This window comes from Gekko japonicus, unplaced genomic scaffold (genome assembly GCF_001447785.1).
Source record: "Gekko japonicus isolate JY-2015 unplaced genomic scaffold, Gekko_japonicus_V1.1 scaffold5141, whole genome shotgun sequence".
In the NCBI taxonomy this organism is placed as follows: domain Eukaryota; kingdom Metazoa; phylum Chordata; class Lepidosauria; order Squamata; family Gekkonidae; genus Gekko; species Gekko japonicus.
Window position 1 is genome coordinate 19,104 of NW_015171043.1, and position 23,159 is coordinate 42,262.

At 50.8% G+C, this 23,159-nt stretch overlaps 1 protein-coding gene and 1 non-coding gene across 2 annotated transcripts in view; one reads left to right on the forward strand and one right to left on the reverse strand.

Moving 5' to 3' along the window:
- The window catches only part of LOC107117013 (RAS guanyl-releasing protein 4-like), a 33,536-nt gene that overhangs the window by 4,947 nt on the left and 5,430 nt on the right, over positions 1-23,159 (forward strand). The window contains exons 6-13 of the mRNA XM_015419045.1: positions 1,239-1,412; positions 3,464-3,580; positions 4,136-4,411; positions 6,025-6,105; positions 14,306-14,415; positions 17,515-17,659; positions 21,050-21,086; positions 22,264-22,398. Of these exons, the coding sequence (XP_015274531.1) occupies positions 1,239-1,412; positions 3,464-3,580; positions 4,136-4,411; positions 6,025-6,105; positions 14,306-14,415; positions 17,515-17,659; positions 21,050-21,086; positions 22,264-22,398 (1,075 nt within the window). The remainder of the gene's footprint in view (positions 1-1,238; positions 1,413-3,463; positions 3,581-4,135; positions 4,412-6,024; positions 6,106-14,305; positions 14,416-17,514; positions 17,660-21,049; positions 21,087-22,263; positions 22,399-23,159) is intronic.
- On the reverse strand, positions 12,756-12,827 carry TRNAA-GGC. Its single transcript has one exon. It is a non-coding gene; the product is annotated as a tRNA-Ala (tRNA).

Sequence of the window (23,159 nt, forward strand, 5' to 3'; positions counted from 1 at the left end):
CTAGCAATCCAAAACACTCCAGTGGAGCCTGAGCGGTGGGTGTTGCCTTCTGACACACTTCCGGTGATGTCAGGGGGTGTGGCATATGCAAATATGTTATGCTAATGAGTTATGCTAATGAGCTCCTGCACCTCTTTTTCTACTAAATGACCCCTGTGTATAGGTATTAACTGTTTCCAAAACCTAGAACTCCCCATGCATTACAGGAGCTGGCGATAACTGATGCGCGGTCTTTGTCATTTTCTTGATTAGATTTGCATTTCCCATGGTTACATTTCAACCTATACATCCAGCAGTTCACAGTGCCTGGGCACTGCTTACGGTTGCTGACTCCAGGCTGGAAACTTCTTGCCAGCATGTTCATGGGTAGCAGGATTTGTAGCCTAATTAGAGTTGCTCCCGAGACGACAGAAATCCGCTCCCCTGGAGAAAATGGCTGCTTTGGAGGGTGGACTCTGTGGCATTGTACTCCATTGAAGCCCCTCCCCTCCCCAACCCCCCCCTCCTCGGGCTCCACCCCCAAATCTCCAGAAATTTCCCAACCCGGAGATGACAACCCTAACTCAAAGACCCTGACCCCCATAAGGTGTTTATAGAACTTGATACCACAAAATGTAATGATAGTGGCCACTAGCTGGGCTATTTTTGGGCAGGAACGCACAGGAACGGAGTTCCGGCCGGCTCCTGAGTTGGCCACGCCCAGCAGGAACTCATTAGCATAATAGGCCACACCCGACAGCAGAAACTCATTAGGATTGGCTACATTAGGGGTGTGTGGCCTAACATGCAAAGGAGTTCCTGCTACAAAAAAAGGCCCTGGGTTTGGACAACAAACAAGGTAAACAGAATAAGAAGCAAAAGGTGGGTGTGGCTGGATGACCACACTTCTGGTAACATGGGGGTGTGGCCTAATATGCCAATGAGTTGCACTGTCAGAGGTGTGGCCTAATATGCTAATGAGTTCCTGCTGGGCTTTTTCTACAAAAGAAAGCCCTGGCCACTAGTATAGATGACTTTTTACAAAAGGATTCGCTTGATACCAGAGAAGTCTATAAAGAAGTCATTCCATAGAGCCTCCAAGTCCGGAGGCAGTCTACCTCTGAATAACGTTCTGTGCTGGCCTTCATTGTTAACCCCCCCCCCCCCCCGGCAAACCTCCTTTGTGGCTGAGAACAGAGCGTTGGACCTTTGCTTGTGACCCAACAAGCCAAATTCTCGTGTCCTTCTATGCCGGGCAGTACCTGGACTTCCAGAGTTATGTTTGGAACGGTTCGGTTCGCGACAGCCCAGCCCTGGAGCGTTCCATCGCCCTCTGCAACAGCATCTCCCAGTGGGTGCAGGTCATGATCCTCAACCGGCCGACCCCGCAACAGCGAGCGGAAGTCTTCACCAAGTTCATCCACGTTACTCAGGTGAGGCTGCGTTTTCTCGCCGGGCCGGGCGGCACAAGGCAGGGATGGAAGGGGAATGTTCGGGAAGAAACTGGAAGGAGAAACCACTCCAGTTGGAGAAACCACTGGAAGGAGAAACCACTCCTGCTGCTGGAGAGGGATTCAAATTCTGCCGAATGGTTGGGCTCCCTGCGACTGGTTCCTTAGGAGCAATTCTCCCTCTCTTATCGAACGTGTTCAGATTTCTCTGAAAGATCATGGGAATGCCGCGCTGTGTACCTTATGCAGCTCTGTGTTTAGAAACTGGGTTAAATTCTGTGGAATCTGGTGCGTGGCTTACGACAGTAAGATATTGGCTGCGTCTACATTACAATGTAGAGCTGCGGTGGCTCAAGTGGTTAAGACACTGAACTGCAGGCTGTGGAAGGTCGGTCGTTCAGCAGTTCGAGACCCGAGTGTGCCGCATGACGGAGTGAGCTCCCGTCTCTGGTTCCAGCTCCTGCCAACCTAGCAGTTCGAAAGCAAGACATTGCAAGTAGATAAATAGGTGCCGCTTCGGTGGGAAGGGAACAGCGTTCCGTGCGCCTTGGTGTTTAGTCATGCCGGCCACATGACCACGGAAACATCTTCGGACAGCGCTGGCTCTTCGGCTTTGAAACGGAGATGTGCACCGCAACCCTAGAGTTGAATACGACTGGCTTTCAAGCAAGGGAACCTTTACCTTTACTACATTACAATGTAGACCAAGGTAGCCTCATACTACAAATGCTCACAGAGTCAAATATGACCAAATGGCTATCACACATTGAGACTAAAATGCCATGGGTATTCATGCTCCCATTTATAGGCGCTTTCCAGATGATTAAACGTAGAGTCCTCGACATTGAAGTACGAAGGCGTTACCGTTTAGCCAACAAATCCTGTTCCTCCCTGAACTTTGAGATGCCCCTTACGGTAGGCCGAATGGCCCCATATCTATCTGGTATACAAGTAACGCAACAGCGCAGAGCCTTTTCTCTAGCAAGATTCAATGTAATTCCATCAGCAGTCCTGCATGGGAGATATAACAATATAGTATAGGAGGATAGGCTTTGCCATTGTAATTCTGGATGTAATGAAACTGTCTTGCATATTTGTTTACATCGTCAATTTTACGTGGATTTACGTGTTAGATATTTAAACTCTATCTCAGCCAACATGACGAACCTTCCTGATGCTTTCAAATGACTCTGTTCTGGAAATATCAATGAACGTAGCCATGCTTTTACAATCAGTGATAAAGCTACGTCAGGAAAACTTACAATGAGTAATTGTTTTATCCTACATTATGTTTTATACGTATGGTCAGGGGTCATTTTGTAGAAAAAGAGGTGCAGGAGCTCATTAGCATAACTCATTAGCATAACTTATTTGCATATGCCACACCCCCTGACATCACCGGAAGTGTGTCAGAAGGCAACACCCACCGCTCAGGCTCCACTGGACTGTTTTGGATTGCTGGCTATTGGGGGGGGGGAACGTGCAGATCTGTCCTCGCAGAGGAGGGAGAGCGTGTACCTGAATAAAACTTGGTCTTAAAGGTGCCACTGGACTGTTTTGGGCCAGGGGGCTGGGGGGGGGCTCTGCAACTTACCTGGCTGCTTCTTGCTCTGACTGAGGGCTGCTGGGAGTAGGGGGTTGTTGCATGTGCCGGCCCCCTTGGGCTCTTTACTGCCGGAGCTCCGCTCCTGTGCGCTCCTGCAGGAAATGACCCCTGGACCTAGCTCACAGTTTTTTTAGCCTCTGGCTCACACGTTTTTGTCTTAACTCAGGAAGAATGGCTCCAGAGCAAACTAATTTAGGCAGTAGCCAAATTGCTTGCTCACAACTTTCATGCCAGTAGCTCGCAAAGTAGGATTTTTGCTCACAAGACTCCACAGCTTAGAGGGAGCATTGCATGGGGACCTTCTACCCAGCTCTGGATAGAAAAATTCCTGGAGGTTTGGGGGGTGGAATGGGATAGCGGAGAGTGCTTGGATTGTCTTTGGCCCCAATATCCATACCAACCTCTTTCTTTTATTCGTTTGTTCCAGAAATTACGGTTGTTGCAGAATTTCAGCACCCTCATGGCGGTCGTGGGGGGTCTCTGCCACACTGCTATTTCCCGTCTCAAGGAAACCCGCACTCTCTTGTCCTCCGAGGTCACCAAGGTAGGAAACTTGGGGCTCATGGAAAGAGATTTTAGCCTACGGGGTTCCCATTTGCCCGCTTATGGCGGGAGACCTCCAGGTAATGGCACCCCTTAACTGCCAATTGTCCTGGGGAGAAACATGAGAAAGAAAAATAAGGCCTCGTCTATTTACAGGAAGTCCTGACCACAGAGTTGCTGGCAATTCCTAGAATTACTGTTGTCAGTTCTCAGCCGCTCTAGGAACCTCGAGGAACTCTGTGGTCAGAACTTCCTGTAAACAGATGAGGCCTTGTTTTTTTTTCTTACTTTTTCTCCTGGGACACTGTCGTCGTCCCCCCCCCACCTCGCTACCCTCTCTCGGGTTGTGGGGCATTGCCTACAGAGAACTGCTGAGTGTCGTAGTGCCTGACTTGTCTTCAGCTTCAACGACCAGAGAAATAACCTTTCATTATCCGCCATTTTGAAAGAGGGCACCAGTGGTGAGGTCACGGGAGGAAATGGGATCAGCCCCCCTCCACTAACCACAACATCCTCTTGGTTCTTCCTTCCCCTTCCCGTCCACCCCCCTCCCCAGACACTATCTGAGATGACAGAGCTACTCTCGTCGTTTGGAAATTACGGGGCCTACCGACGGGCGTACGCCGATTGCAGCGGCTTCAAGATCCCCATCGTGGGGGTCCACCTCAAGGACCTGGTCTCCCTGCATGAGGCCCTGCCAGACCGCGTGGACGGCGGGCGGCTCAACCTAAGCAAGCTGCAGAGCTTGTATGAGCCGGCGCGGGAGCTGCGGACGCTGCAGCAGGCCGAACACCCCTTCCGCGCCAACAAGGACCTGGTGGATCTGCTCACTGTGAGAGACGCTCGAGAATCTCGTGCACCACGAGAAAGAACAGGGGCCATGGGGCTAGGCACATGCGGAACAGACTGTTAATATGGTTGCCAACCTCCAGGTGGCGGCTGGAGAGCTCCTGGGATGGTACCCGATCCCCAGGTGACGGAGATCAGCTCACCTGGAGAAAATGGCCACTGCGGAAGGTGGACTCTATGGCCTTATAGCCTGCTGGGGTCCCTCCCCTCCCCAACCTCCGCCCGCTCCAGGCTCCACCCCCAATATTTCCAGGTATTCCCCAACCCAGAGCTGGCGGGATTTGTGGATGGGAAGGACCTCTACAGAGTATAATGCCAAAGAGTCCCTCCCCCAAAGCAGCCCTTTTCTCCAGGGTAACCAATCGCTCTCGTTAGGGGATTGGTGATCATTCCATAAGGTTGCCAGCTCCGGGTTGGGAAATACCCAGAGATTTTGGGGGTGGAGCTGCAGGGGGGGTTGGGGAGAGGAGGGACTTCAGCGGGGTATACTGCCATAGAGTCCACCTTCCAGAGCGGCCATTTTCTTCAGGCGGATTTATCTCTGTTGCCCGGGAGATCAGCTGTAATCGCGGGGGATCACCAGTCACCACCTGGAGGCTGGCAACCCTGTAATTCCAGGAGGGGGTGGAATTACAGTTGACCTCTACGTTACAGAAATCGGTTCCCCTGGAGAAAATGGCTGCTTTGGGTCATGGACTCTGTTGCGTTCTACCCCATTGCAATCCCTCCCCTCCCCAAATCCCGCCCTCCACAGGCTCCACCCCCCCAAATCTCCAGGCCTAACCCTAACCCTGTTGGCTACCTTAATGTGACCCAATAAAACCACGTATTGGGGAGGGGTACCACAACCAGTGGTTTGTTTAGCGCCTGGTGCAGACTGCCCTGTCTTTTTGTCACGTTGTGCTACCACCACTGCTTGCGTTAGGGTCACAACGTCTGTGTTGCTTAGTAACCACCACTAGAGGGAGGGGGAAAGAGCTCCAACCACCATGTTGCCTGGCAACCCGGCACAAGGAAACACGGGGCCCCTTCACTGTGCGGCCTGGAAGCCGGTTGTTATGTGACTCAGCCACCGCAGTGGGTTTCCTAGCAACGGTTGCTACAGAGAAACAGAACCACAACTACTGCGTGACCTAACAGCAGGTTCCTGTGCAGCCTAGTAGTAACCGCAGGGTGCTGCCCCCTCCCCTGTGTGCCCTGCCGCCAATCAATGAGGTTCCGCCTACCTCTCACGTCTTCTGTTGCTCATAGGTCACGGCGTCGAGGCCACCAGTGTTGGAGGGACCAGGGAATATTATGATCGATACGTTGCTTGGCAACCAGAGGAAGAACATGGCAACTTTGCCTCTTGCAGGTCATGGCGTTACCTCTACGGGAACGCCATATATAGCAGTTCTGTCCAAACACACGTACTCACGGCTTAAGCTTGCAGAGGACAATAGGATAATATTGGCCAACGTAATAAGATAATGAGCGGCAGGTCCAGAGAGTGGTACACATTCCTTCCTAACGTGTAAGGTGGCCCTTGGGAGGGCAGAAAGGCAGGATATACAGATTTTGTAAATAAATCAGTGAAATACCTTTCTTCTGACCCAGCTCTCCTTAGACCTCTACTACACGGATGAGGAAATCTACACACTCTCGTACGTCCGTGAGCCCCGCTACCCTAAATCCCTGGTAAGAGGCAGATGAAGGTGGGGGGAAGGAGACTGGCGAGGGCAGGGGTCTCCAACGTGGTGCCCGTGGGCACCACCAGTGTTCCCCCTAAGCTGAGTTAGTGTGAGCTAGCTCAATGTTTTTTAGCCTCCAGCTCACACATTTTTGTCTTCACTCAGGAAGGAGGGCTCCAGAGCAAACTAATTTATGCAGCAGGCAAATGGCTCACTCACAAATTTAATGCCAGCAGCTCACGAAGTAGAATTTTCGCTCACAGGACTCCACAGCTTAGAGGGAACATTGCGCCCACGGTGTCTTCATGGGGCCCACCAAGGCGGGGCGGGGCTTGTGCCCAGCAGGGATTCTGATTGGCTGTGGTAATTAAAAGGCAGTGAGACACAAGGAGGAGAAAACAAACTTGACCCAAAAACTGGAATCAAGAACCACAAGGGTAAGAAAGAAGTCATGATAAAGGGCCAATATTAAAAACCTAGTTAAAACTTATAATATATAAACATACATGCAGGGGTCATTTCGTATTAAAAGAGGTGCAGGAGCTCATTAGCATAACTCATTAGCATAACTTATTTGCATATGCCACACACCCTGACATCACCGGAAGTGTGTCAGAAGGCAACACCCACCGCTCAGGCTCCACTGGACTGTTTTGGACTGCTAGCTATTGGGGGCGGGGGGAGGAACATGCAGATCTGTCCTCACAGAGGAGGGAGAGCTTGTACCTGAATAAAACTTGGTCTTAAAGGTGCCACTGGACTGTTTTGGGCCGGGGGGCGGGGGGGCCTCTGCAACTTACCTGACTGCTTCTTGCTCTGACTGAGGGCTGCTGGGAGCTGGGGGCGGGGCTTGTTGCATGTGCCCGCCCCCTGGGCTCTTTACTGCCGGAGCTCCGCTCCTGTGCCCTCCCGCAGGGAATGACCCCTGCATACGTGTATTTATTAGAAAGACAGTTAAAAACATATAAGGGCCCAATGAAAGCCTCGTTAAAAAGTATTAGTGGCCTAAACACAAGGGCCAATACATGTGACCTGACGCATTTCCGCCCTATAGGGGCCTTCTTCAAAGGTCAAAGAATATTGAGGTCCACGTAACTATAATACATATTACAATAAGATAATTACTAAGTGAATCCTGGACCGAGGAAAGGAAAATTAAGCAGCAAGATCTATAGGCATAAGACAAAGGTGTTCGTGAGGCCTCTAAAGATGAGCATCCTGTGTCTGGTGCCAAATGCACAGCTCCTGAATTAGAACATCTTCCAATTTAGGTCCCAAAAGCACCTGCGTGGCCACCTAAGCCAGAGGTAGAGTGTCCTGAAGCAAACAGCAGCACTCATTGGACTCTTATATGTTTTAACTGTCTTTCTAATGAATACATGTATGTTTTTATATATTATAAGTTTTAACTATATAATATATATGTGGCCTTAGTTAGGGATAATTCGGAACTGTGTAAACCGCTCAGAGACCCTCCGGGGTTTGGAGCGGTATAGAAATCCAAAGTATAAATAAAGAAATAAAATATAAAACTAGGTTTTTAATATTGGCCCATTATCAAGACTTCCAATTAAAAGGCATCCTGTTAAACGGGGGTCATTTCGTAGAAAAAGAGGTGCAGGAGCTCATTAGCATAACTCATTAGTATAACTTATTTGCATATGCCACACACCCTGACATCACCTGAAGTGTGTCAGAAGTCAACACCCACCGCTCAGGCTCCACTGGACTGTTTTGGATTGCTAGCTATTGGGGGGGGGGAATGTGCACATTTGTCCTCACAGAGGAGGGAGAGCTTGTACCTGAATAAAACTTGGTCCTAAAGGTGCCACTGGACTGTTTGGGGCTGGGGGGCTGGGGGGGGCTCTGCAACGTACCTGGCTGCTTCTTGCTCTGACTGAGGGCTGCTGGGAGCAGGGGGCAGGGCTTGTTGCATGTGCCGGCCCCCTTGGGCTCTTTACTGCCGGAGCTCCGCTCCTGTGCACTCCTGCAGGAAATGACCCCTGCTGTTAAACAAGAGCCCCTGCGTTAATTGTTGAAGAGTCACGATGGGAGTTCTGCGTACCCTGAAGTTTTGTGTGGCGGCCATTTTGTGATTATGCCCATCACTGTACCTCGGGATTCCAGAGGTGTTCGCAGGCTCAAAAAAATAGAAGCCCGAGGACGCCCGTGCTGGGGCTTTGTTTGTCCCGTCCCTTAAGTTATTCCCTCCTGTTTTGTCGCAGCCCCCCACGCAGTTCAAGCCCCCTGTGGTAATGGAGTGGGCGCCCAGGATGGCCCCCAAACCGGACCGGACCACCATCAGGAAGCATGTCCAGCAAATGGTTGAGGTAAGGAGAACCCGATCTATGATGGGGCGAGGAATTTGGGACTAAGAAGATCCACCAGCCACCCTCTGACAAGAGCCAGTTTGGTGTAGTGGTGAAGTGCTCTAATCTGGGAGAACCGGGTTTGATTCCCCACTCCTCCACTTGCACCTGGCTGGATGACCTTGGGCAAGCCATAGTCCTGTCAGAGCTGTTCTTGAAAAAGAGCCGTTTCTCTCAGGGGTTTGTAAGCCACTGTGAGACTCCTTCGGGTAGTGAAGGGTGGGGCATAATCTTCTTCTTCTTCTTCTTCTAATGGCTGCTTTGGAGGATGGACTCTATGATATTGGTCCCCTGCGGAGGTCCCTCCCCTCCCCAAACCCCGCCCTCTCCAGTCCCCGCCTCCAAAATCTCCAGGGATTTCTTAACCCGGAGCCAGCAACCGTAGCAGCAAGGACTGCAAGAAGCGTGACTTCCAGAAGCCAATCCTGAACATGCTTCCTCTCTTGGTTTGGTGTCGTGGTGTAGTGCGCGGATGGCCGTGGGCAAGCCATAGTTCTGTCAGAGCTGTTCTATCAAGAGCAGTCCTTGAAAGAGCTCTCTCAGCACCACCTCCCTCCCCGGGTGTCTGTTGTGGGGATGGGAAGGGAAAGGAGGTTGTAAGCCGCTTTGAGACTCCGAGTGAAGGGCGGGGTATAAATCCAATCTCCTCCTCCTCCTCCTTTTCTTCTTCTCCTGCTGCGATCCATTCATTATTGAATATTGCATTACTGTTCTCATTTACTCCTGGGATTCTCCTGTCTGAATGGAAAAATCCAGGAGGCTGACAATTACAACAGCATAATATACGATATGTAGAATTCCGTAGCTACATGGGGTTTCCACTCCCCATGCTAGTGAAGGCTCATTGGAATTGAAATTCAGCCAATTTGAAAAAGCGCGCCTGCACACGGAAGCTCATCCCTTGAATAAACCTCTGTTGGTCTTAAAGGCGCCCCACTGGACTCTAAGGCTGAATCTGCATTTGTCTTTCCCACCGGTGTCCCGGCCTTTTGACTCCACCTTCAAAAAAGCTGTCTACATTTGGTGTCGTTTTCACACCTCAAGAGTGCTAGCATACTTTTGCACGTCCACATATGTTTATTGTCCTTTCGGGGGGGGGGGCTCCACTGTCATTGCACCTCTGCACTGCTTTAAAAGAATCTTCTCCAAACAACATTCAAACAGGCGCAGAGAAAGACGGCCGTCATGGCAGCACGAAACTAATTTAAAAATGCAAATGCAGATTTGACCTAAATTTGTTCTGCCGCTTCAAACCGATACAACTGACTGCTTGGAATGACGTTCAGCCAATGGTTAATGCAGGAAACTCCTGATTTCTAATCTATTTATCTCCGGGGTAGCTTGCTTAGTTCCCTCCAGAGCGTGCCCAGATAAGAGTTCCTGGAAACCAAAAATTAACACGAGGCAGGAAATGACCCCTGCTTCCATGTACCCTTAGTGAGTGTTTTACGGAAGAAAATTGCCTGCCTTGGCAATGCGAGTGGGGAAGCCACCCACCCAACCGCTATCTTGTAGCGTGTGAACGAGAGCTGAGCCCGGCTACGTCTGTGTCGGGAACACGCAGAAGCATGCACTGAGAAAGGATGCCACAAAGAGGATTAAGGCGTAAATTCAGATGGGTAGCCATGTTGGTCTGAAGCGACAGAACAAAGCCAGAGTCCAGTGGCACCTTTAAGACCAATAACATTTAATTCTGGGCAGGGGTCATTTCCTGCAGGAGCGCACAGGAGCGGAGCTCCGGCAGTAAAGAGCCCAGGGGGCGGGCACATGCAACAAGCCCCGCCCCCTGCTCCCAGCAGCCCTCAGTCAGAGCAAGAAGCAGCCGGGTAAGTTGCAGAGCTCCCCCCGGCCCCCCCGGCCCAAAACAGTCCAGTGGCACCTTTAAGACCAAGTTTTATTCAGGTACAAGCTCTCCCTCCTCAAAAAAAAAAAAAGTATTTTATATACTTTTGACTATTTTACAACACGTTCTTGGGCCGCCGGGCTCTGGGGCCGTTTAACATGAGAGACGGGCTCTCGAAGTCCAGCATCCGCTCAGGTTCGGGAGGCATTTTGATTTTTAAGGGGCCAGTTAAATTACAGTTCATTAAATTAATCTGAATGCCTGTCTTTAAAGGGGGGAGGCTCCGAGCCTGTTTCTAGCCGTTCCTTTCAAGGGATGGGGCAGCGAGCACGTCAGTTCCTAGGAAAAAACAACTCAGAGGGCTTTTAAATGCCTTTGGAGTTCCCTTCCACAGGGCAAGAAAGATAGAAGGGTACTCCAGAGTGGCGCCTTCAATACATCTCCAACAATCCCTCTTTCTGCTAGCCCAGTCCAGCTGTAGACCACTTAAGAACATAAGAGAAGCCTATGTTGGATCAGGCCAATGGCCCATCCAGTTCAACACTCTGTGTCACACAGTGGCCTGAAATACCAGGGGCCATCAGGAGGTCCACCAGTGGGGCCAGGACACTAGAAGCCCCCCCCCCACTGTGCCCCCCCCCCAAGCTCCAAGAAGACAGAGCATCCCTTGCCCCAGACCGAAAGTTCCTGTCTATACCTTGTGGCTAATAGCCACTGATGGACCTCTGCTCCATATGCTTATCTAACTCCCTCTTGAAGCCGCCCATGGTTGTAGCTGCCACCACTTCCTGTGGCAGTGAATTCCATGTGTTAATCACTGTTTGGGTGAAGAAGTCCTTCCTTTTATCCGTTCTAACCCGACTGCTCAGCAATTTCATGGAATGCCCACGAGTTCTTGTCTTGTGAGAAAGGGAGAAAAGGACTTCTTTCTCGACCTGCTCTACCCCACGCATATTCTTATAGACCACAGTCATGTCACCCCTCAGCCGTCGTTTCTCCAAGCTAAAGAGCCCCAAGCGCTTTAACCTTTCTTCATAGGGAAAGTGTTCCAACCCTTTTATCATTCGAGTTGCCCTTTTCTGCACTTTTCCCAATGCTATCATATCCTTTTTGAGGTGTAGTGACCAGAACTGTACACAGTACTCCAAATGAGGACGTACCATCGATTTATACAGGGGCATGATGATACTGGCTGATCTGTTTTCAATTCCCTTCCTAATTCCCACTTAGGTCACGGTGAGTCTTTCAAAAGCAAGTCCATGAGTCTTTGGGAAACATCCTCAAAAATAAGGTTTCTGGCATGGCTATATGTGGGGCAGGGCTTTTAAAGAAGGGGGCGGGCCCCCGAAATGCCCCACTGTCGCTACAGACCTGGCTCAGGTTTCGTTGTCAGAGTGGGTGTTTCTCACTGCCATGTTTGTATGGTTCTGCTCTGCATACGTCCAAGGATATTGCGTTGCATTAAAGGAGGATACCTGACGTTGGACAAGGCCGACGTCGCTGGACCTGGTCTACCCCGTCCCCAAGATTGCAAGCTAGGGTTGCCAACTTGTTTCTCAGCCGCAGCGGGGGACTCCCGGGCGGCGACTGGAGTGCGCGCCGCACGCACGTCACCAGGAAGTGACGTTAGGACGCCGGGCATGCTGGGGGCGGGGCCACGACCATCCGATCACGTCGGGGTGGGGTTCCCCCCGGGGCCCGATCCGGCGGCGGCAGGGAACGGGCCTCTGGGGCAGGGTTTTCCCCGCCCCCCGGGGGGACTTGGCAAGCCTATTGCAAGCCGGCAAAAGCAACATTCCTTCTGCCTTCTCTTCCGCACCAGGGCTGTGTTGTGCCATGCTAGAAGACAGAATCCGGGTCGCTTTGCCGACAGGCGACCCCCTCAAGAGCTGCAGGGCCCTCCAAAGCGGTGCCGTTTCCGGCACGCCTCCCCCCCCCCCCCCGCGAAAGTCGAGGCCCAAATCCGGCCACCCCAACCACTTCCTTTCCTGCAAATAAAAGTTTGCTACCGAGAAAAAGTCTTGCACGCTTTGGTGGAGAGGGGAAGGCAGAGGAGGCTGGGCAAAAGGGACTGCGAGTCGAGCATGGCTCCTCGAAGTCTTGGGGGTGTGTGGCAATTTGCGACAGGGAGCTGTCAGCCCTGCAAAACGGCTGGACGCGCTCGTGCCCACTGAACACCGGAAATGCCTTCGACTGAGTCAGACCTTCGGTCCATCAAAGTCGATATCGTCTCCTCAGACTGGCAGCAGCTCTCCAAGTTCTCAAGCAGAGGTCTTTCACATCATCAGTTGCCTGGTTCTTTTTAAATGGAGATGCCGGGGATTGAACCTGGGACCTTCTGCATGCCAAGCAGATGCTCTACCACTGAGCCACAGCCCCACTTCATGGCTCTCCAGGGTCTCAGGTGGAGGTCTTTCCCATCACCTTCTCCCTGGTGCTTTTAACTGGAGTTGCCAGGGATCGAACCTGGGACCTTCTGCATGCCAAGCAGAGGCTCTACCACTGAGCTACAGCCCCTCTCCATGGCTCTCCAGGGTCTCAGGCAGAGGTCTTTCCCATCCCCTCCTGCCTGGTCCTTTTAACTGGAGATGCTGGAGATCGAACCTGGGACCTTCTGCCTGCCAAGCAGAGGCTCTGCCACTGAGCTACAGCCCCACTTCATGGATCTCCAGGGTCTCAGGCGGAGGTCTTTCCCATCCCCTCCTGCCTGGTCCTTTTAACTGGAGATGCTGGAGATCGAACCTGGGACCTTCTGCCTGCCAAGCAGAGGCTCTGCCACTGAGCTACAGCCCCTCTCCATGGCTCTCCAGGGTCTCAGGTGGAGGTCTTTCCCATCACCTCCTGCCTGGTCCTTTTAACTGGAGATGCCGGGGATTGAACCTGGGACCTTCTGCCTGTCAAGCAGAGGCTCTACCACTGAGCCACAGCCCTCTCTCCACATCCTGTATCAAGGAAATGCAAAGCTTGTGGCATGGATTAACCCTGGAAATACATTTATGTTGCGTCATTATTCAGTTTCTGGGTAAAAGAGCGCCGTGTGGATCAAAATCGTGGTCTCTGGTTTTGTGGGAATGCTCTCCAGCCCACCTTCTGCCTTCCGAGGGTCCCCCAAGGACAGCTGCCCACACGCTCGCAGGCCTGTTTCGGTTAAGAACATAAGAACATAAGAGATGCCAATGTTGGATCAGGCCAAAGGCCCATCCAGTCCAACACTCTGTGTCACACAGTGGCCAGAAATTCCAGTGCCATCAGGAGGTCCACCAGTGGGGCCAGGACATTAGAAGCCCTCCCACTGTTGACCCCCCCCCCAAGCACCAAGTTCCCAGAAGGGCTAGAAACTTGGGATTCTGGGAATGGTCTGTTGATTAAACAACACTGCAAAACGTAGCGATCCCCAACGCGGTGCCCGTGGGCAGTGGCACCAGGGCACATATCAACATTTTCCCTCGCGCCCAGCAAATGTTTTTAGAAAGAGGGCAGGGCCGAGTGGGGCACTTGCCCGTCAAAGCTTCTGATTGGCCACTGGAGATTTGATTGGCTGTGCAGATTTAAACAAACAAACAAACCATTGCTTTGGCAGCAGCTGCCACCAGGTACGGTTACCAGCAATGCTCCCTTCTAAGCTGTGGAGTCTTGTGAGCAAAAATCCTACTTTGTGAGCTCCTGGCATTAAAGTTGTGAGCGGGCGATCTGGCTACTCCATAAATTAATTTGCTCTGGAGCCCTCCTTCCTGAGCTAAGGCAAAAATGTGTGAGCTGGAGGCTAAAAAAACCTGTGAGCTAACTCACAGTAACTCAGCTTAGAGGGAACACTGGTTCCTAGAGCACATTTTTTTTCTGTGATAGTAATATTCTTATCAGGCTGGTAATAGTTGAGGGTGGGCACTGGGCAGTAGTACCCATGTTCATAGAAAACATGCTAACCCAGACTGTGGCCTCCATCCATCCCCAGCAAGGCCCTACTCATTGGCCACTGCCTTTTTCTCTCCTTACAGTCCGTGTTCAAGAACTACGACCCGGAACAACGGGGCTACATCTCCCAAGAGGATTTCGAAACCATCTCCACCAGTTTTCCCTTCTCTTTCTATGGGCTGGAAAGAGATCGGTAAGTCTTGGGGGGAGGGGATGGGAGGGGGTTAATAAGGACACTATTACTGGGAAAGATTGAAGGTCAAAGAAGACGGGGACGGCAAAGGACGAGATGGTTAGACAGTGTCATCGATGCAACTAACATGAAGTTGAGGAAACTTCAGAGGACGGCGGAAGACAGGAAGGCCTGGCGTGATCTGGTCCATGGGGTCGCGAAGAGTCGGACTCGACTGTGCGACTGGACAACAACAACAACAATAAGGACATAAGAGAAGCCATGCGGGATCAGGCCAGTGGCCCATCCAGTCCAGCACTCTGTGTCACACGGTGGCCAAAACTCAGGTGCCATCAGGAGGTCCACCAGTGGGGCCAGAACTCCAGAAGCCCTCCCACTGTGGCCCCCCAAGCAACAAGAATACAGAGCACCACTGCCCCAGACATAGGAACATAAGAGAAGCCAATGGCCCATCCAGTCCAACTCTCTGTGTCACACAGTGGCCAAAACCCAGGGGCCATCAGGAGGTCCACCAGCGGGGCCAGAACTCCAGAAGCCCTCCCACTGTTGCCCCCCAAGCACCAAGAATACAGCACATCAATGCCTCAGACATAAGAGCATGAGAGAAGCCATGTTGGGTCAAGCCAATGGCCCATCCAGTCCCACACTCTGTGTCACACAGTAGCCAAAACCCAGGTGCTATCAGGAGCAGTGTTCCCTCTAAACTGAGTTAGTGTGAGCCAGCTCACAGTTTTTTAGCTTCCAGCTCACACATTTTTGTCTTAGCTCAGCAAGGATGGCTCCAGAGCAATGTTCCCTCTAAGCTGAGTTAGTGTGAGCTAGCTCACAGTTTTTTAGCCTCCGGCTCACACATTTTTGTCTTCGCTCAGAAAGGCTAGCTCCAAAGCAAACTGATTTATGCAGTAGCCAAATCGCTCGCTCACAACTTTAATGCCAGTAGCTCACATAGCTGATTTTTTTTGCTCACAAGACTCCACAACTTAGAGGGAACATTGCTCCAGAGCAAGCTAATTTATGCAGTAGACAAATTGCTCGCTCACAACTTTAATGCCAGGAGCTCACGAAGTAGACTTTTCACACTCAGGACTCCACCAGCTTAGAGGGAACATTGATCAGGAGGTCCAGCAGTGGGGCCAGAACTCCAGAAGCCCTCCCACAGTTGTCCCCCCCAGCACCGACAAGACAGAGCATCACTGCCCCAGACATAAGTACATAAGCAAAACCATATTGGAACAGGCCAATGGCCCATCCAGCCCAATCCAGAGAAGTACCAGAATCCTTAGCAAGACACAGGAGTCTCGCCCCTGGTGGAAGGGGGGCCCCTGTGGCCCCACGGTCAGTGTGAAGAGGGTGTCACGCAACTAGCAAGTGCAACACTCTGCGTTGAGAAATTCCTGGATGTTTGGAGGTAGAGCCTGGGCCAGTTTGGTGTAGTGGTGGAGCACGGTGGACCCTAAACTGGGAGAACTGGGTTTGATCCCCCACTTCTCCACATGCAGCAAGCTGGGTGACCTTGGGCCAGTCACAAGTTCTCTCAGAGCTGTTCCCTCAAGAGCAGTTCTGGAAAGCGCTCTCTCTCAGCCCCACCTAGCTCACAGGGTGTCTGTTGTGGGGAGGGGAAGCGAAAGGAGACTGTAAAACTGCTCTGAGACTCCGAGTAAAGGGTGGGGTATAGATACAGCTTTTCTTCTTCTTTCTTTTTCTACCTTCTCCTCCTCCTCCTTCTTCTTCCTCATTCTTTTTCTACCTCCTCCTTCTCCTCCTTTCTTCTTCTTCCTCGTTCTTTTTCTACCTCCTCCTCCTCCTCCTTTCTTCTTCTTCCTCATTCTTTTTCTACCTCCTACTTCTTTCTTCTTCTTCCTCATTCTTTTTTTACCTTCTCCTTCTTTCTTTTTCTTCATTCTTTTTCTACCTTCTCCTTCTTCCTTCTTCTTTTTCTACGTTCTCCTTCTCCTCCTTCTTTCTTCTTCATTCTTTTTCTACCTTCTCCTTCTTTTTTCTTCTTCCTCGTTCTTTTTCTACCTTCTCCTTCTTTTCCTCCTTCTTTCTTCTTCTTCCTCATTCTTTTTCTTCCTTCTCCTCCTTCTTTCTTCTTCATTCTTTTTCTACCTTCTCCTTCTTTTTTCTTCTTCCTCGTTCTTTTTCTACCTTCTCCTTCTTTTCCTCCTTCTTTCTTCTTCTTCCTCATTCTTTTTCTACCTTCTCCTCCTTCTTTCTTCTTCATTCTTTTTCTACCTTCGTCTTCTCCTTCTTTTTTTCTTCTTCCTCGTTCTTTTTCTACCTTCTCCTTCTTTTCCTCCTTCTTTCTTCTTCTTCCTCATTCTTTTTCTACCTTCTCCTCCTTCTTTCTTCTTCATTCTTTTTCTACCTTCGTCTTCTCCTTCTTTTTTTCTTCTTCCTCGTTCTTTTTCTACCTTCTCCTTCTTTTCCTCCTTCTTTCTTCTTCTTCCTCATTCTTTTTCTATCTTCTCCTCCTTCTTTCTTCTTCTTCCTCATTCATTTTCTACCTCCTCCTCCTTTCTTCTTCTTCCTCACTTTTTCTACCTTCTCCTTTCTTCTTCTTCATTCTTTTTCTACCTTCTCCTTCTCCTTCTTTTTTCTTCTTCCTCGTTCTTTTTCTACCTTCTCCTTCTTTTCCTCCTTCTTTCTTCTTCTTCCTCATTCTTTTTCTACCTTCTCCTCCTTCTTTCTTCTTCTTCCTTTTTCTACCTTCGTCTTCTCTTCTTCCTCACTTTTTCTACCTTCTCCTTTCTTCTTCTTCATTCTTTTTCTACCTTCTCCTTCTTTCTTCTTCTTCCTCATTCTTTTTCTACCTTCTCCTCCTTCTTTCTTCTTCTCCTTCTTCTTGTGGGGTATGGGAAGGGGAAGGACCTCAGAGGGGTATAACAGCATAGCATCCCCCCTGAGAAGTTGCCATTGTTTCCAGGGGATCTGATCTCTGTGGCCTGGAGATCAGTTGTAATTCCGGGAGATCTCCAGGCCCCACCTGGAGGTTGGCATCCTCACAGATGCCTCACCACCGCAAAGGTGTCGGGCGTCCCTACTTCAGGGAAGCCGCTTCGAGTTAAGGCTCTTCCTCTGTCCCTCCTCCCCGCACAGCGAGGGGCCGTGGAGCCGGGAAGAACTGATGGAGTACTTCATGCGGGCGTGTGCCATCTTCTCCAAACTGGGCCTGGGGTTTCTGCACAACTTCCATGAGACCACCTTCAAAAAGCCAACCTTCTGCGACAGCTGCAGCGGTTTTGTGAGTATGCCGATTCTTCTCTGCCACCACCACCACCCATCCAATCTACAAACCGTTACCAGGGGTCATTTGCTGCAGGAGCGCACAGGAGTGGAGCTCCGGCAGTAAAGAGCCCAGGGGAAGGGCACATGCAACAAGCCCCACCATGCTTCCCAGCAGCCCTCAGTCAGAGCAAGAAGCAGCCAGGTACGCTGCAGAGCCCCCCCCCCGGCCCCCTAGTCCAAAACAGTCCAGTGGCACCTTTTAAGACCAACTTTTATTCAGGTACAAGCTCTCCCTCCTCTGCAAGGACAGATCTGAACATGTCCCCCCCCCCAATAGCTAGCAATCCAAAACAGTCCAGTGGAGCCTGAACGGTGGGTGTTGCCTTCTGACTCACTTCCAGTGATGTCAGGGTGTGTGGCATATGCAAATAAGTTATGCTAATGAGTTATGCTAATGAGCTCCTGCACCTCTTTTTCTACAAAATGACCCCTGGTCGCGGCCCTGGACCTCTTTGGTGGTCTCCCAGCCAAGTACTAACCAGGGTAGAGATGGGCAAAACGAAAGCATTTTCTCCGATCAGTTTGGTGTAGTGGGTAAATGCGCGGACTTTAATCTGGGAGAACCGGGTTTGATTCCCCACTCCTCCACTTGCACCTGCTGGATGACCTTGGGCAAGCCATAGTTCTGTCAGAGCAGTTCTTGAAAAAGAGCAGTTTCTGTCAGAGCTCTCTCAGCCCCATTTACCTCACAAGGGTGTCTGTTGTGGGGAGGGGAAGACTCCGAGTGAAGGGCGGGGTATGAATCCAATCTCTTCTTCTTCTTCTTGATCAAAAAGTGAGTCCTGGAAATCGACCATAGTAGTTAGATTCTGAGAGCCCGCAGAGTATGCTCACCCCTATTCTTTGGTCTTTTTTACCCAAAATCTTTACCACCACCCCCAATACATACTATCTCACCATCCCACATTATCGCAGAGCTTTTTTGTTTGCAAGACTACAGTGGTTTCGCAAGGGAGATTTCTCAATAGGCCCTACACTGACAGAATTTGCCCTTGTGGCCTTCACAGGATCGATACAACCTTTCACGCCCTGCTGGAATGCAGGGTGTTTTTTTTTTTGAGATTATGAGGGATAGCTATCACTCTAGCACTTGCAGAATTTGTCTCAGTCCTTTTCGCCCTTAAGAACATAAGAGACGCCAATGTTGGATCAGGCCAAAGGCCCATCCAGTCCAACACTCTGTCACACAGTGGCCAAAAATACCAGGTGCCATCAGGAGGTCCACCAGTGGGGCCAGGATATTGGAAGCCCTCCAATTGTTGACCCCCCCCGAATTCCATGTGTTAATCACTCTTTGGGTGAAGAAGTACTTCCTTTTATCCGTTCTAACCCGACCGCTCAGCAATTTCATGGAGTGCCCACGGGTTCTTGTATTGTGAGAAAGGGAGAAAAGTACCTCTTTCTTTACCTGCTCTTTCCCATGCATAATCTTATAAACCTCGATCATGTCACCCCTCAGTCGTCTTTTCTCCAAGCTAAAGAGCCCTAAGCGCTTTAACCTTTCCTCATAGGGAAAGTGTTCCAACCCTTTTATCATTCGAGTTGCCCTTTTCTGCACTTTTTCCAAAGCTATAATATCCTTTTTAAGGTGTGGTGCCCAGAACTGCACACAGTATTCCAAATGAGGTCTCACCATTGATTTATATAGGGGCATTATTATATTGGCTGATCTGTTTTCAATACCCTTCCTAATAATCCCCAGCATAACATTGGCTTTTTTTATTGCAGTCACACACTGTCTCGACATTTTCAGTGAGTTATCTACTACAACTCCAAGATCTCTCTCTTGCTCAGTCTCTGCCAGTTCAGACCCCATCAATGTGTATTTATATTTAGGATTTTTGGCTCCAATGTGCATCACCTTGCACTTGGCCACATTGAACCCCATTTGCCATGTTGACGCCCACTCGCCCATCCTTGACAGATCCCCTTGGAGTGCCTCACAATCCTCACTGGTTTTCACCACCCTGAACAACTTCGTATCATCTGCAAATTTAGCCACTTCACTGCTTACTCCCATCTCCAAATCATTAAGGAACAAGTTAAAAAGCATTGGACCAAGTACTGATCCCTGCGGTACCCCACTGCTTACCACCCTCCACTGAGAAAATTGCCCATTTATACTCTCTCTCTGTTTTCTATTAATTAGCCAGTTTTTGATCCACAAAAGGACTTGTCCTTTTATCCCATGATTTTTGAGCTTACTTAGGAGCCTTTGATGAGGAACTTTATCAAAAGCTTTTTGGAAAACCTTGTTTTCTGCTGCTCAAGATTCATGAATCAATGAGCTCGTAAGGGCACAAAAGGAAAGGAAAGCGGTGGTTTGCCATTGCCTCCCCTGCCTAGGGACCCCAGACTTCCTCGGTGGTCTCCCAGCCAAGTACTAACCAGGATCAACCCTGCTTGGCTTCCGAGATCTGATGAGATCGGACCATCTAGGTCAGGGGTGTCGAACTCATTTGTTATGAGGGCCAGATCTGACATAAATGAGACCTTGTCGGGCCGGGCCGTGTGTGTCATAAAAGGTAATGCCAGGTAGCAGAGATATAAACTTTATAAAGGACACAAACACAAAGGGTGGGTTTTTTACTTAAAATTAAAACATGCTTAAAACATGTTAGCGCTCTTGCACTATTTTGTTTATTGAACAGTGTCTGAAAACTGACACCTCTTGCTCTGAATTATCGCATCAATATGTCTCTGCTGTTGCAGTCTTAAGTCTGCTATTCAGGTGTGTATCTGTAAGTTGCAAATCTACGATGACGCAGCAGCCGCAGAACTGGAAGGAGCAGCAGAAAACAGACAGTTCCACTGCGGGCCTGATAGAAGCCCTCCGGGGGGCCTGACTTGGCTCCTGGGCCGCATGTTTGACACCCCTGATCTAGGTCAAGGCAAGAGAGGTGAATTGGCCATTGCCTGCCTCTGCCTAGCAACCTTGGACTTCCTCGGTGGTCTCCCAGCCAAGTATTAACCAGGGCCGACCCTTCTTAGCTTCCGAGATCTGGGCTATCCACCTCAGGGCACGGCTCCTATGAGAAGACCTCTAGTTGCCTGTACCAGGCAGAAAAGACTTTCCGTCTACCAGAGGAACTAGCACAGCGCCTCGCCCCAAGTCAGTTTCTTAAGCTCAACTTCCTCTCTTTCAAATCTAAAAAAAGCAAGGGTTCCCAGAATTAAGGGGCTACTACCGTGTTACTAGGAACCCGCTCTTGTGATTAAAAATGTGGTTTTTCAAGTTGTCGGTCGAGTCTGAGGTTAAACCGCACTCAGCACGTCCCAGAAGTTTCGTACCTGAGGCGATGAACTAGTTTGCAAGGCTAACCGGCTGTCTTCTTTGCAATTCTAGATCTGGGGAGTCTCCAAGCAAGGATACCGGTGTCGAGGTAAGCCCGCCCCCTGTTGGTCACAAAGGGCACCGCAGAAAGCAAGAAGTCCTATTTTTAAACCGGAGCGTTTCTCCGAGAGATTCGTGTCTGTCCACCCCACGCGTTTTGCCTGCGGAGCATATTGACGCTTAGAGCCAGGTTCATACAATAGACAGTTACGAGGTTACGGAACAAACTGCCGCAATTCGGACTACAAAACGTGGCACGGCAAGGAAAAAAAACACCGACTTTGGGTGCTTGTCGGCCTTGCGAATAAATCCGCAAAGGTCCAAGCTAGCTGTTGGCCTGCCTGCGCATGCGTAACTTATGCCAGGGGTTTGTTACATACTTCCAGCCTGAAGCAAGAAAAGACACAACCAGCTACATCTGTCGCAGCCAACCAGATCCCCCTTGCATGGTTGCTTCAAACACTCCCCGTGAGCGACCAGGGGAAGGGGCGTCCCCTAGCCAGATGCAGTAGCGCAGCTGCTCCGCTTAGCGCAGGGGTCCCCAACATGGCGCCCACGGGCACCTTTCCTGGTGTCCACCAAGTGTTTCTAGAAATGAATTCATTTCGATTTTTAGCCCTCCCTCCCCGCGAACGGGCTCAGGGCGGGCTACAAGGTCACACAGTCCTAGCAGGAACAGTTGAATAATCCAAACAATAATTTAAAACAACAATAGAAACGGCAGCCAAGCTCCGTGTTGCTATGCTCAGTTTAGGCTGATCACAGAGGCGGTGATTTCAGTAGGGGAGCGAGAGACGGATTTCGGATGTCCGCCGCGGACATCCGAAATTTGTCTCTCGCCTCCCCTACTGAAATCACCGCCTCTGTGATCAGCCTAAACTGAGCATAGCAACCCGAAGCCTCAATGGAAAGCCCGACGGAACAGCTCCGCTTTACAGGCCCGGCGGAATTGTAACAATTCCCGCAGGGCCCTGATCTCGAGCAGGAGCTCGTTCCACCAGGCCGGGGCCAGGGCAGAAAAGGCCCTGCACCTGCTTGAGGAAAGTCGGACATCCTCGAGGCCGGGGACAACCAGTAAATGTTGGTCGACTTTTTTGCCCAGCACGGCTTCTGATGGGCCGTGCGGATTTTTGAAAAACGTGGCTTCGGCAGCAGCCCGGTCCCTCCAAGCGCCTCCTCCTGCAGCCCAGCCGTCTTCCCCGCTAATGCCTCTCTGTCCTCCGCAGACTGCGGGATGGTCTGCCACAAGCAGTGCAAGGACCAGGTGGAAGTGGAATGCCAGAGGCGCTTCCACTCCTGCACTCCCGACGGCGGCGCCCCTCGGACGGCCACACCGGCGCCCACCCCGCACCCGAGCTCCGGTAAGGGGAAAGGGGGCACAGGGTATGGGGGAATCTGGACGCAGCCTGCATAGAGCACCTTCCGGATCACTTTAGCCAAAAGCAACTTCCCCGAAAGCAGAGAGAACGTCTGCTTAGTCTGCTTAACTGTATCGGCCATGCGTCACGCCGTGTTCCCCTCCTTCAGGGCTTGCTTTGGTCCAGGCAGGCTGTCGTTTCCGGAACGCACGGCGTCAGAATCGACTAAGGCCCCTGAGCACTGTTGACAGGTCAAAGAGGAGCCTTAAAGTCAAACAGATTTATTGAAGCAGAAGTTCTCGTGTATGTGTGGGGGAATATCGGTTTTCATCCCTAAAAAGAGAGCATCTCTGCCCATCGGGATATGCAATCCAGGGGAAGCAATTTCCAGACAGAACTGAGCCTCTCGTCCTTTTTAAAAGGGGAATGGGCCTCAACGTATGTCCCCAACAGACGCCCCCATTCCCTTCAAAGCAACTTTTCTGATGGCTCTTTCCTCCTGCCACTTACCAGCTGCGGGGCCTTTGGCCCTTCCCTCAGCCAGCCTAAGACCGACCTTCCAGAGCTGGCCTCTGCCCCAGAACACAAGGCCAAAGTTTTGAGGGGTCGTGGCTCAGTGGTAGAGCATTTGCTTGGCAGGCAGAAGGTCTCAGGTTCAGTCCCCAGCATCTCCAGTTAAAAGGACCAGGCAGGAGGGGATGGGAAAGACCTCCACCTGAGAACCTGGAGGGCCATGAAGTGGGGCTGTAGCTCAGTGGAAGAGC